At 44.6% G+C, this 14,812-nt stretch overlaps 1 protein-coding gene across 1 annotated transcript in view; it reads left to right on the forward strand.

The window, feature by feature from the left end:
• The window catches only part of PLB1 (phospholipase B1), a 123,405-nt gene that overhangs the window by 11,598 nt on the left and 96,995 nt on the right, over positions 1–14,812 (forward strand). The window contains 5 exon segments of the mRNA XM_063079006.1: positions 5,357–5,418; positions 6,678–6,780; positions 7,992–8,050; positions 11,722–11,762; positions 12,315–12,358. Of these exon segments, the coding sequence (XP_062935076.1) occupies positions 5,357–5,418; positions 6,678–6,780; positions 7,992–8,050; positions 11,722–11,762; positions 12,315–12,358 (309 nt within the window).

A 14,812-nucleotide genomic window follows, 5' to 3' on the forward strand; every position in this document is an offset into this window, starting at 1 on the left:
ATCACTTCTTCAAGGCTCCTTCTTTCAAATACCATCCTGCCCTCTTAACATTGTTACAATGGGGATCAAGTTTCCAACACATGAACTTTTGAGGGACACATTCAATTCATAGCAGTCTTTATCTTAAAGTTTTCATCTTCTTGGATCTGTGGTTTAAATTTTTCATTAAATGTGAGAAGTTACCAGCCATTATCTCTTCAACTCCTTCTCTCTCCCCCCTCTGCCACTTCTTCTGGGGATCATAATACATTTATGTTTGTATGCTTGACATTGTGCAAAGATCTCTGAGGCTCTGTTTATTTTTCTTTGATTTTTTTTTCCTCTGTATTTTTTAGAAATGTACTTTCTATTCATCTATCTTTAAGTCTAATGATTCTTTTTTTCTGCCATCTCAAGTCTGCGGCCGAGCCCATCTAGTGGATCTTTCATTTCAGTTACTGTACCCTTCAACTCTGGAATTACCATTTTTTTTTAGTAGTTTCTATTCATTGACATTGTCTTCATGTGATTTTTTAAAAAATTTCTTTGAACATATATAATAGATGCTTTAAAGACTTTGCCCTCAAAATCCAACATCTGGGTCAAGTCAGAGTCATTTCCCATTGATTGTTTTTTCCCTGAATATGGGACTCACTTTTCAATTTCAAGACATGGCTAGTAACTTTTGTTTGAAAACTGAATGTGTTTGATAAAATGTAGGAATTCTGGATTCTGTTTTATTTTTCTGTGGATTTTTGGTTAGTTTTTTATGAATTTTCCTGGACTTAAACTGTGAAATCTGTCTCCCCCAAGGTGTGCAGCCACCAATGTCTTTGATCAGTTTTTAATTTATTTTTGTTTTTGAGCCTGGCCTCCTGTGAATCACCCCAGGGTCTTCATGGTTTACTGGTCAGTCAGTGATTTGGACAGAGTTTGTACTTAAACACCTTGAGCCTGTAAAGTTCTGTTGCTTGATCTGTGTCTAGGCTGGGAAATGAATGCAAAGTTTTAGCCAATTTTCAAGTCTCTCCTGTTTTTAACTTTATATGAGACTCTTTCAGGTCTCCCCAGCACATATGTAGATTTCCAGGCATCCAGGGATATGTGAAGAGCATATCTCAGTCCTTCTCATTTCCTGGATTGCCCCATTACATTTCTGATTGGTCAATATCTTGCCCTAACTGGGAAGAAAACACTGAGCTAGCAAAACTGTGGATTTCCCCCATTTATTCCCATATTAGTATACTGCTTTCCCTGGTCTGTTGTCTGTTTTTCTCTCTTTCTTGGTTTTGGTTTATTTAGTATTGTCTCCTGGGATTTTTTTTTTTTTAATTGAAAACCAGGCATTGTATATGAAAATTTTAAAGATAATTTCATGTTCTGGGTGGTGGTATTTTCCTCCATAAAGGCTTTACTTTTGCTTTTGGCAGGCAGGTAGGAGCAGATCACCTTGATCCAATCAGGAATCAAACTGTTTCAAGTCTGGGCTTCAGTCTTTTTGCAGGTTGGTCTATGAGGGTACTTCAGAAAGTTTGTAGAAAAATAGAATTAAGAGATAATACAAATCTTTCCGTGAAGTTTTTGTAGACCCCTTGTTTTTCCAGTTTATCCCTACTCCAAGGTTCTAGCTTTTTAAAGTCCCAACTAGAAGCCTGGGATAGTTACCAGGGTGCCAGGCTGCCTCTTCCTTGATAGATGCTGAACTCCAATGTTTTCCCCCAGTTCCACGAAACCGCCTGAAGCTTCACACAGCATCTCAGCCTCTCAGCTGCTGATTTCTGTTGCCTGTGATTTGACAAATGCTTCAAGGGTAAAAACAGTATCAAATGTTGGGCTCACTCTCCGCACTTCCCTTCTCTCTAGGGTCTTGACTCCTTACGTTTTTGCTGACTTTATGACAACAGAGAGAGGAATGAAGGGTGGGAGGGAGAGAGAGAGAGAGAGAATGAATGTGGGAATGCGTAACAGAATGTCTACAGCAGCAGATTCCATAACATTTGCAGGAAAAGATGTGGGGATCCATCTCTTGTCTTAAAAAACAGCCTCTTTTGAGCCCCATTAAAAATCTTTTGGATCTGGAATCAACAGATAGGAGCTCTCAATTCAGCCCCATCTCTCTAAAGAAAAATTTTAACTTTTGCTGCTATAAAATAATACAATAATGACATTTACCTCTCTGGACTGTTTTGATAATGAAATGAGAGCACCTTTCATCACAATTAATAATTTCAACATATACTTTGTGCAGGCACTGGGTTAGATCTTCTGCTTATTTTACTCAATTTTAAAAATTTTGTGGAGTGTTGAGCATATTAGCTGTCATAAAAATCCTTTTTTAGAAAACTACTATTTAAAGGAGTCCAAAAGCTTTCTTTGAGAGCATTTTTAAAAAAAATTTCTCCCAGGTTTAAAGCCTGGAGGCCTAAGAGATGTGCTAAATAAGTCATTTCTTAAAGATCAGGGGGGATTTGTTATCCAGCAGCCATGTTCTTCTACCTGCGAAGGTCCTGGCGAAGCCCAGGGAGGAGTCGTAGCAGCAGCACCCAGCCTGGTAACCTAGAGGTAGATCCCAGCCTCCTACCTGGGAGCCCCAGGGCTAAGGGCTATTGCTAATGGCCAGAGATGCCACCTTCCCATTTCCCCTTGATAATACTCTTTCAGTACCAGCTAGATCAGGGGTCAGTTGGCAAACTATGACCCAGGGACCAAATCCAGCCTCCTGCCTGATTTTGTATGACCCATGAACTAAGAATGGCTTTTACATTTTTAGATTTTTTTCTTTTTTTTGCATGTGAATGTCCAGTTGTTCTAGCACCATTTGTTGAAAAGACAGTCTTTTCTCCATTGTATTCCTTTTGCTCCTTTGTCAAAGATCAGTTGACTATATTTCTGTGGTCTGAATTCTCTATTCTGTTCCATTGATCTATTTGTCTATTCTTTTTTTTTGCAGCTGGCCAGTAAGGGTATCCAAACACTTGACTTTGGTGTTATAATACCACACTCTAACCAACTGAGCTACTGGCCAGCCCCTGTTTGTCTATTCTTTTGCCAATACCACACTGTCTTGATGACTGTAGTTCTACAGTAAGTCTTGGAGTCAGGTAGTATCTGTCTTCCAACTTTGTCCTTCTGTTTTAAAATTGTGTTGACTATTCTGAATCTTTTCCCTCTCCATGTAAACTTTAGAATCAGTTTGTTGATATCCACAAAAGTTGCTACATTTTTAAATCGTTGGAAAAAATTAAAAGAAGAGTATTTCATAACACATGAAAGTTATATGGAATTCAAATTTCAGTTTCCATAAATAAAGTTAATTTGTTTACATACCATCAATGGCTGCTTTCCCACTACAACAGCAGAGTTGAGTAGTTGTGACAGAGACCATATGGTCTGCAAAACCTAAAATATCAACTATCTGACCCTTTACAGAAAAAGTTTGACAGTCCTGGTGTAGATCTTGGGCATGTGGCTTACACTTAGCTTGTTGGTTACAAGCATGGCCCATGGAGCCAGATGAGCCAGACTGCCCATTTTCAAATCCTGCCATCACTATATGCTAACTGTGTCACCTTTAAAATGCCACTTAACCTTTCTGAGTCTCAGTTTCCTGTCTGTAAAGTGGGGACGATGGTATTTATCTCATAGAGTTGTTGTGGGGATTTAAGAAATTATTTCATGTAAGTGTTTAGTGCCTGGAACATAGAAGCTATATCTAAGTGTTGGCTACCATTTACATTTTTATCCCAGCTTGGAAAGAATATTACCAAAACAGTTTCAAATCTCTGCCCTCCTAAGTCATCCACCTCACTGCTCCTGGAGTGATGGTCATCTCAAAGTACACCTTAAAATTTTCTCTTCAGTGATCCGTCATGGCTCCTGTTGCTCATGGACTAGCCTGGTATTTGTGGCTCCACGGCCCAGCCACCATCTGTCTGTACAGCCTCATCTACCCTGTCACCCCTTCCCTGCCCTCCAGCTGCAAACCCCGTGCTCTTGCCTTTCCAGCATTCCAGGATTGTGGCTTCCTGTCATGTGGCTCTTTCTGCCCAAAAAGCTTGCTTCTGGGAATTTCAAAAGGGTCACTGAGATCTGAAGGCAGGTTGCAGCTGTCATTCCTTGTGCAAACTTCAATGTAGAAGTCAACGCCTGGTCTCACAGCGGGGATGAAGTGGAAATGTACTGTTGCTCATTGTGAAACTCCAGATACGTTGTTTTCAGGGCCCCAAACTAAAGCTGCAGAAGAAGGCTGGGATGGAAAAGACACCAAGCCCTCTCCCCCGACTCAGGCTTCCCTTTGGCATTGTCTAATGCTGTCTGGGGATTCTTGCGTGGTATGCTCTTACAAGGACTGTACATCCTGGGCAGAGAACTCGGTGGGGAGAAGTCAGAGATTCCCTGATTAAATGTCAGTATCATAAATGTATCATGTAGCTTTTGAAATAAGTATCAGAATTATGTTAACATGAAAATGCTCACAATACAACATTAAAGGAAGCTTGCAGGATACAAAATTGCATGCATATTGTTACAACTGAATGAAAAGTATGCCTGATCATGGTCATGACACGGAACAAATGAAATTACCTTTGTTTAAGAGTAGAGACGTTGCTGGTGATTTTTTCCCCTTCCCTTATTTACAGTGCTGTTAATTATACTATTCTATTATTTGTGTAGTTAAAAAAACTAAATGTTTTATGGGAAAGCTCATCTACCTGTACACTTAAAATAAGTCTAATTTATCATACATAAATTAAACTTTCAAAAAGTAAAAAAAGGTAAAAGTTTTAAAAGACTGGCCAAAAGTCAGCTGGGACGAGGATAGTGTCTTTGTGGTCTCCACACCTGTCTTTTATTTTTCACCTTCGCCTCTCACTCAGCAAGACCCCTCTACATAGCCCCTGTCCAAGTACTAAATACAGTCACAGCTGCTAGGAATCCCAGGATTAGCTCTTCTCCCAAAATAACATCACCCTTCAGACTATTCTGCTATGTCCTTTGCTTTCCCTGCTTTGTTCTGGAGCTCCAAACAATAACTATTTGTCCAACATGACCTTCCATGAGGGTTCTGCCCTTTGCAAGGAACCAATAAAGCAACCTGTGATAATATGCTGTGCACAATATAGTGTCATTGCTGACCCCTCTCTGATAACACTTTTGCTTTCCAACCTGGGAATTCTGCCCTAATAGGTTGCATTAATGGAAGCACAGTGTCCCAAGCAATGGAGGTGATAGTTGGAGGAATAGAACCTGTGCTTTCCTAACACAAAGGACGTTACTGGGCACATCAATAGGGCTTGGAGGAAAGGCATGAAGCCTACAAATTTGGGTGGGAATTAATTCCAGCTAAATAACCTGAACTATTTTTGCTTTCTTTTAGGGACCACCCAGATCTATACCACTCCAGAAAAGAGTACATCCGAAGGGCAGCTATGGCCAAAGGTGAAGTCTTTGCCCTGGGGGGGAGGTGTGTGTGTGGAGGGGAGAAGGCAGTTTCCTTTCTGGTGGGTAAATCCCAGGCTTGAAGCAAGTTGGCAGGTCCCTCCCTGAGGCCTTGAGGGAATGGGCTGGATGTGCCACCTCCCCCAGGGACAGTCGGGTGGCCTGGCGGAGCAGAACCGTATCTCCTGAAGTTTGGGACCCATCATTCCTGCAGTCTGAGCAGGCGGTTTCCAGAAATGTCCAGAAAAGGTTATAAATGGACTTTGGTTAACTCTGTGAACCTTGAAGCAGATGCTGTGTGTTATTTGAAGGCATCTGGGTGTGGTCTTCCCAGAACATCCACAAGATAAGAGTTGAGGGTAAATGCTGTGGCGTTTACTGTAATCATTACTTCAAGAGAAATTGTATCGTCTTGCGACAGTGAGATGTAGTCAAGCCCCTCATTGACTGCACGTTTTTCCCTGTTGGGATATTTCCCTTCCACTCTCAATTTTGGGGGAAACTATATGGTCTCCCTTCCCAAAGCCTTCCATGTTATTCCCAGAAGCAGAGGCTGCTCTGGGCACTTAATACCAGCATCTAAGGCCCGGGTGGACTTGAGGACCTGAGCATGGCTCACCGAGACCCTCCTCTGCTCTCAGCAGCCTCTCTGGGCTCAGGAAACTCCGATCTGGTGGGGACACAAGAGTCTCTCAGTTTCAAGTTTACCCTGTTTTCAGCAGCAAATAAACATGATGCCGCATATACTTGCTTTTATGTAAACATTTAAATTAGAAGAGGGAAAGAAGATAATATTAATAAATATAATAGCATAGAACTTTTGGGGTTTTTTACTCTAGGTAGACTGAGTCTCTTCTTAGTGACTTCTTTTTCTATTGTGGTAAAATATTCATAACAGTAAAGTTACTGTTTTAACCATATTTTGAGAGTGCAATTCAATGGCGTTAGTACATTCACATTTTGGGGCAACCATCACCACTATCCATCTCCAGAACTTTTCATCATCTCAGGAATTGATTTTTGTTCTCCCTCATCACCTTCCCTCCCTCTCCACCTTACTGGTCTGAGACATCCTTACATGCCACCTGCTAAAATCATTGTCAACAGTTGCAGGTCCCATTCTACTAGGTGGATTGGGTACAGGGTTAGGAGAATGTGAATATAGACTAATGGTTGCTTCTGGAGTTTGAGCCTGGATAGAACAAGTACACGGTCATTTCTCCACTAAGTTTTCAGGACCTGCAATATTTCCATACAAGGCAGGTGATGTTTCTGCTGTTTGGGTTCATTTGCAGACCATGAAGAATTTTTCATTCCCGTGCAACACAAAGACATCAGAATCGAATGTGCCTTCTAAGTCAGGTATGTGACCGCTGGCCGTGAGCGGGAAAGGCCCAGTGTCTTCTCTCTGATGTTGTCAGCAGAGGCTCCAACCCTACACCTCTTGTACCTTTTGGCCATTCAAGGTGCCAACCTTAGTCCCTCACACCACCCCTAATTCTCCCTTTGGTCATTTCTCTGGAGGGTCATAGCCCAACATACCACTTAAGGATAGAAGCAACATGGCCCCACAGTGGCTTGCTTGGGTGAGGGTGACCTCCAGGACCTTGCCTCCGGTGGGTGGCCAGTGTCATGGAAGCGGTGTATCGGAGCTTGGTCACTCACGTGGCTTCCCCATTCCTGTAATGTAGCCACAGTGGTTACTGTAGACATTTCCCCCTATAACAAGCTAGGTTTGTCTATTACCTGGGTGCTATGAATGCTGCTCTTGAGCTGGTCTTCTTCCCCCGCTTTATCATATTAAGTGGCTGCATTACAGACTGTTTCATAATTTTGTGTTTGCATTGTTCTGACCTGACTGGAGTTTTTAGTTAGCATGCTGTTTTTACTATTCTGGTATATAGGGACTTTAGGTAGAAAAATAAATGGATACACTTTTTAGGAAATGGATTCCTTAGGAGGTTTACATTTAAATGCCCCATAGCATAAACAGGGATTATTGTCAGCGGTTTCCAGGGAGATTTAATTTCTCAAAATGTTGGTGACCTGAGTGGGTCAAGGAGCCTTCCATGTGCATCATTTGCATACAGCTTGCCTCTGATGTTTCTATGTGTTCGCAGGCTTTGAGTGCTAGATTCTGACAGTCTTTCAGCTAAAGTTGTTCTTTTGGTCCCCAGATGGTTTTAATTTTGATTTGCTGCCCTCTTACTTATTGATGGTGGCTCATAAATGCAGAGCTGTAGGATAGAGGGAAGTGAGAGGCAGAAATAGGGCCAGGTAAGTGGGGACAGGAGGGCCCTGAGAGACCTTCCATGGGACATCTGTTTGGACAGCCCACGTCCAGTTCACAGCGTGACCTCCACAGGGGAGTGAGCCTCTTTCTAGCATGATTACAAGGGCTCCCAGTGACTGTGTGGTCTTCAGATTTCCACTCCCACGACTCACAGACTCGACCTCAGCAGCTACCCAAGGTCTTGGAGATGAAGGTTTGCCCCCCAAGCCATATGGCATCTTTGGCTTACATTGTAGGGAATATAGATCTGACCTTCCTTCATGGGTTCTTGTCTTCACAGTTAACTCACTGAGGCCTTCTGATGTTAAAGTTGTGGCAGCCATTGGCAATCTGCAAACTGTGAGTATTTAAAATAGCTTGGGGTAATGGTACTGGAGACGGGGTTTGGTACTGGTGATCCTCTGAACAAGCTCCTAGGCTGAATACTTTACTTTGAAAGAGAACATTTATGAATTGGGGAAATCCTAAAATCCAGGAGGTCTGAGTCTATTTTTTTTTTTTTTTTTTAGTCAAATAAATGCCTCTCTTCACATGCTTGTTAATAAATTTGAAGTGGTATATTTTATACAATCAGGTAAGGGAGATAGAAAGCAATAAAAAGAAAAAGATGAAAAGAGAGGGAAGAAAGGGATGAACAAAGAAGGAGGTATCTGGACAGAAGTCAGAGAACAGAGGAGAACATCAGCATCTCCCCAGTCAGCCCTTGGTTTCCAAATCCCACCTGCCCCAGTCCTCACTGTCCCTGAAGTCCCAGCAACCCTAGCCAAACAGAACAATTTCTTACCAGGTCTCCGCTCTGCCTCAGAGCCCTACCGCACCTCCCACACCTGAACCAGGACATTCTACTCTCTTCCACACCCTCTTCCCAGCACCCTTCCCCATCCCTGCTGCAGCCTCTCCCCTGGGTCTGGCCTGTTACGAAGCTGCAAGCCCCAGCCCATGACCCCATGCACAGTACCAGCCAACCTGAAGCCCCCAGAGATCCCAGACCTCCCCCTCTTCTCCTCTCCTTGCATAACCGACTTCCACCTCTCTGGAACTCATCTGGGACTCTCGGCCCAGGTAGTGTTGGCTCTGCCATGTTTATAAATGCCACTTCTGCTTGCACACTGGGTGGAGTTGCCTAGACCCAGAACCTTACCTACTCGTTGACTGCAATTGTGAGCAGTATGAGCAGGGAGGTGGGTGTCGTGGGAAGAAGGGTGAGGAGGGGCTCGTGTGTAGAGGTAGAGACTTAACATTAGGAAATGACCATGGGCCCAGCGAAATCTGGCAGGCAGAGATCCCCATCCTGTTCTCTTCTGTCTGTGTTAGTGGTTTTAGAAATTGCATGCGTGACTATGTGCATGTGTTGTTGGGGGGCAGGGTATACCCCTGGAAAGATGTGAAAGGGGAGATGGAACTCAGTGAGAAAAGAGGTTTCGTGTCCTGGGTAGTGGGTTGACTTCACTGCACCAGTGCATCTACGCATCCTGATATTGACCTTCCGGAGCCCGGGATGTGGGATGCACTCGCTCGAGGACTCCTGGATTCTTCCACCTGGGGCAGGGAAATCTCCACCCGAAGTCAGGTTTCCAAAGTTGAACCCATCAGTGACTTCTACCCGTTGTCTCATCTCTGAAAGAAAGAGCTCTCCCGCTCATGAATCATTCAGGCCTGGGCTCCTGCTGTCACTCAAATCCCTCTTCTCGTGGGAGCCCGAGGTCACGGCAGCGACAGCGTACAGCTCAGCACAGGATGGTCTCCCAGCCCCAAAAGCACCATCAGCACCCCAATAGGCACCTCAACCTTCAGGATAAAACCTGAAGGCATGAATCCTTGCAGGCCTCTGTCCTCTGTCTGCCCTGAGATGTGGCCATTGTGAACTTAGCTGGGTTTTTGTGTTACAAAAACAAGCCAGGAAAAAGTAAAGGAAGACAGTGAATTTTTACAATGTTGATGCTTTTGTTTGGAGTTCCTGCAGCTTTCTGTAACCAAGGCACAATCACTTTTTTGGGACTAGAGCCAGCACATTTCTAATTGCTATCGTCCCCTTTTTCCTCATAGAAATTTAAAACTCAGATATGTAAATGTTCCTAAAAGTTGTTTTCAAATAACACTTGTGACACATGTTCGATATAAGAAAGAAATCAAACAAAACAGATGTGTACAGTGTGAGAATTAGAAGACCCCATTCACATCTCTCATTCTTTTGCCTCCACATACACACACACACGGTCTCACTCTCCAGTGTACAGTGAGACGTAGGGGATACTTAAGACCTAATAGGGTCACACTGCAATAGCCTATCTGCGACTTGGTTTTTTTACTTAACTAAGTGTCATAGACATTTTGCATGCCAGGGAGGTTATAGTCCACTATCTCAAGTTCCTTGAGGGTAGAGCCTGTGTCTTATTTAGCTTTGTGCCCCCAGCAGCATGGTAGTCCCTGCCACCAGGCAGCATCCAGCGGGTGAGGAGTGTGGAGAGGAAAACGCTGGCAGAGAGTGACATGGAGAAGCAGCAGCTTGCTGGGTCTGCCCAGCCTTCCCTTTCTGCCACTTCCCACTGAGATCTGCCCCACTCCCAGCCCCACCCTGGCCTCGTTCCTCTTCTTCTTGTCCCCTCCCTTATGACCCATTCTTATCAAGCTTGTTGGGGGAAAAGATCTGTTATCAATGAATTATCTATCAGAAGAAGCAAATCAATGGTCTGAAGTCACACTTTGTCTTTAATTGAATCAGCTGCCAACACTGAAATCAGAGATTTCAAATGGACGTTTGCATTCCCAGCTTCTCTTGAAAAGTGAGACAATCTGGCAGTCGTGGGCCCACGTTCCCTCTGGCAACCATCAGCCACGCTGATGGGCAGTGCCCCTTTGGTTGGGCACAGGCTGTCTAGCTTGCCACAATCTGGGGGGCCTGCTTCCCCTATTTCCCAACTTGTCTGGCATCATTGTTTATAATCCCTGACTTGCATCTTAGTGTAATTTTTATTTAATTTGTCACCTCTCCCTGGAAGATTTACCTTTCAAAGAGCCTCTTATTGAGGAGCAAAGGACTGTGTCCCCAGCTAGAGGAATTTCCCGGGCAACCTGCCCTACCTGGAGAGCTGCGGAGATGTGACCCAGTTCTATCGACTGGCTACCATTCGAGCTGGGTGGTTAGGATCAATGGGCTCTTTAAGGTGAAGCTGCAGCAGGCTGGTGCAGCCAATGTGGGTAGAGCTGTCAGGTGTTACCACCACCCCTGGGGAGACTGTCTTTTAGGAATTTCAGGAGAGAGAATTTGAGTCAGAAACCATGAAAATAGTACTACTAACAATAGCTACCATTTGCTGAGAGCCTTCTATGTCCCAGGCACAATTCCAGTCATGCTTAGGAGCTTTCAAGGGACATAATTCCTGAGGGGGTTACCATGGTCTCACCTCCAGCCCTAACTTAGAGCACTTCTCCCACAGATCGTCCTGTGTTGTGCAGAATTTTACCAAGGGGAAAATCAGAAACTTATTTTGTTCATTCAAAAAATATTTATTCGACAGGTATTTATTGAGTGCTTACAACATGTCAGGCACTGTTCTAGCTCCAAGGAACATGGTCAAGTACAAAACACAAAAATTTCTGCCCTCCTAGCACTGACTTCTTGCCGAGAGAGACAGACAATAAACAAAATAAATTTTAGATTATGGAGGGTCACAATAAAATAGTCTTTCGTTTCTATGTAGAATGTTAATATGACTTTTAAAATTTTTTTCATCATACATGTTTAATAAACTTTATAACACATTTAAGCCTAGGCTCCGAGGAAAATGGTCACAGCTTCTACTGCTCTGAGGTCTGGCAAACATGCTGCTGAAGAAGCGGATACTGTCCCCTCCCTGCAGAATGGACATGGGTGGATTTGGTCTTTCTCTGGGTCCACAGGTTCCCTCTCATTGGTGGAGGGGGTGTTCCGTGAGACAGCTTGGGGTCTCACAAGGAGTGGATCTGCTGCCTTCCCTGGCTGGGTTGTTAACATCCTGCATCTTTTTCAGCCTCCAGACTCAGGGATGATCGACCTGGAGAAGCAAGATGGGTAACTGTCCTGGAACCCCAGGGAAAGCAGAAAGGAACCTCAGAGACACTCTGATCTAGTGTCCTTGCTTTACTGATGTGGAAAAACCAAGTGCCAGAGAGATTAAGTGCCTTCCTCAAGGCTATCCTGGGAGCAGGTGGCCGAGCAGGGACCCGGCCAACTCTCCCAGTGGCTGTGGAATCTATTTGACTCCTCCAGATGAATGAAGGAGGAAAAGTGGGAAAGTCCCAAAGATAAGATTCTTGCTTCTCACCACCAGGCCTCCTTGCTCTGCTCTTGGGCATCTGGGCCAGGGTCAGCATCCCCTTCCAGCTTTGGGCCAGACTAGAGAAGGGGGACAGGGAGGAGGGTCTAGAGGGAGCTAAACAGCTCCTCATTTTAGCTACTTCGTTGCCATTTGAGGTGTACCTCTGACTCCAGGAAAGATAGTCCCAGAATCAGAGCAAGGCTGAGCCAAAGCTTGTTGTGAAATAGACCACAGCAACCCAGGGCAAGGGCAGTCAGCAGGTGACAAATGCAGTCTGACACTTGCATGCTGGCTTCTACTTGCAGGACTGAGAAAAGGCCACAGCAGGTGTGCATGGGAGTGATGACAGGTGAGTTCTGGCTTTTATGGCTGGATTCCAGATCGTCCCCATCCCTTGGGACAAAGCAGCATCTTTGTTAGTAACAAGAATGTATTCTGTTGGCTATGCTCTCACTGGAGCCAAGGAGAAAGGACAGATAATGGAGCCAGGCTACGAAAAGTCACATACCCAGAAAGGAAGGCATAAGAAATGCCTCCAAGGGTCTCTGGGTAAAGAGAAGCCAGTAGGCATTAGGTTAAGATTCAGGGACATAGGAGAGGGGTTAGAGACCAGCTGGACTGGGGTGGCTGGGCCAGAGTCCTGAGCCTCTTGATTCCCCGGGACCCCAGGGCTTCATTTGGGGAAAATGTCCATGGCTCATTCCCTTGCCCAAGGAGAGAACCCAGGTCTAATTTTCAGCCTATTTCATTGTATAATATCTCTCACTTATAAAATAAACACATCGATTGGGCTCAGGAAAGTAAAATGAAGGAAAAAAAGTCAACCGTGATCCTTCTATTCAGAGATAATTATTGTTAACATTTTGGCTGTTTTACATACGAATGTGCTTACAAATATACTATCAGCAACGGATTTTTTTCATTTAGTATCAGAGGTCCCTTATGACTCTATTAAGTCATCCTGAAACCCATACATCCCTGAATGCCAGGTGAGTTAGCCTAGTGGGATGTTAGAGCCTCTTACGCTTGGTGCTTATAAATCAAGAACAGGGGAAACCGCATTTCTCTCCATAACTAGAGCGAGAAGACTTAGCCCACGTTGCAAACGCTCTGCTGAGCTGACGAGTGAGGCAGTAGTGCCCTGTCAACTGAGCCAGTGAATTTGCACAAAGGGCCTGTCCTGGAAGGACAGAGATGAATAGGATCAGCCTTCAGAACTCATGATCCATCAGGGAAGGTTGAGGCCTGGTATATAGACCTCCAGGATCTGGTTGACAGGCAAGGGGATACTGGTGGCCAAAGCATAGGAAGGTCCCCTTGGAAAGAGTTAAAGGGTTCCAGAAGGGGAGGCCCATTACTGACTTGGTGGCTGTCACAACTGTACCCAGGTTTGGCCCTGTTTACCTTTATCTATTTATTTTTTCTTTTTAACAAGTATGTTTAAACCCTTATTTTAGGCATTACAGTGTGGTGAACACTTCGATTCACTGAATAAACACTATTAAGAACAGTGGATTAGTGTCAAGGTCAGAAATTTTTTTGACCACGTGAGCACAAACGTTTAACTACATGTATGACAGTGTTTTATGAAGTAACACTGTTAACCTCATAATGTTTATAAAATTCTAAGAAACATTTTTATAAAAAATGTACCATTTTCAGAAATCTCTAACACGTGAGCACACTTAACAACTACACATATGATGGTGTTTCATGAAATACCTGTTTGCCCATAAATGATAGAAAAAAGGAAATGAAGTGGTATATTTGGTGGTGTCTGGGAAGATGGGATGTAGTTCATACCCTGGAGCCACAAATGCGGCTGCTGCTTTGCCTGATTTCTCAATTTGTCTCAGATTTTCTTCCTCACTTCCCTGTACCAAGTCTGACTGCCCCTCTTTAAGCAATGGCCAGGAATCGCTGGACGTGCAGCAGGAGGTGGGCAGTGAGGACCTCAGAAGCGGGACTGACCTGCAGCTCATGACTCAACATACCCTCGGGGGAGAGAAGGGAGGAGTGGTAAAGCACGCCTGGAAGCTCAGCTGGGGGTCGAGCCAGCAGGCAGAGCAACTGGTCTTCCCAGGAGAAAGCTCTCGGGATATCCAGGCCTGTGCAGTGTGTGATGGGGCTGGCCCGAGATCAGCCCACCTGTCCTGTCCCAGAACTTTAGAGCTCTCTGGGACCTGACAGCTCTCCAGGTCACGCCATGTCCTTGCCCACTGTGGCTATTTTGCAGATGGGAAAACTGAGCATCAGGCAGGTAAATGGACTTTCCCAAGGCTGCATGGTCAGAAAGTGGCAGAGACCCTGTAAAACCAGGTAGTCCAGTCCCACAGGTTGTGCCCTTTTTTCTGACCCCACTGCCTCCAGGGAACACAGAGAAGGTCAGTGAGGACAGACCAGGTACCCATTAAAACAAAGTGACTGGCAATTTATGTGAAAAGATCTAAGGTCATGTTTGATCACAAAGAAGCAACACAGTACAAATACCTTGAATTTGGGAGGCAATTCTTGTTCAAAGACCTGTCACCAGATATTTGTGTTTTGTCATCAGTCCTTAGAGACCATCCTCACGTAAGAGAGAAAGCATTCCCCATTACAGGTAGAAATGGGCTCCTTCGGCAAGCTGGTCAGGGGTTAGAAAATGAAGCTCATTAGTTTGGGTCAAGGATGGGGGAACCGAGTCACACATGAGTTAGACAGCTGCCCAAGACCTCAAAGACTGACTTCCAGCCAACTCCTCAGCCCAACCCTGCCTGCTGCCTGCTCCGTGTCATCTCCCTTCACAGAGAGCCCCTTTTTT

The sequence above is a fragment of the Cynocephalus volans genome, chromosome 14 (genome assembly GCF_027409185.1).
Source record: "Cynocephalus volans isolate mCynVol1 chromosome 14, mCynVol1.pri, whole genome shotgun sequence".
In the NCBI taxonomy this organism is placed as follows: Eukaryota; Metazoa; Chordata; class Mammalia; order Dermoptera; family Cynocephalidae; genus Cynocephalus; species Cynocephalus volans.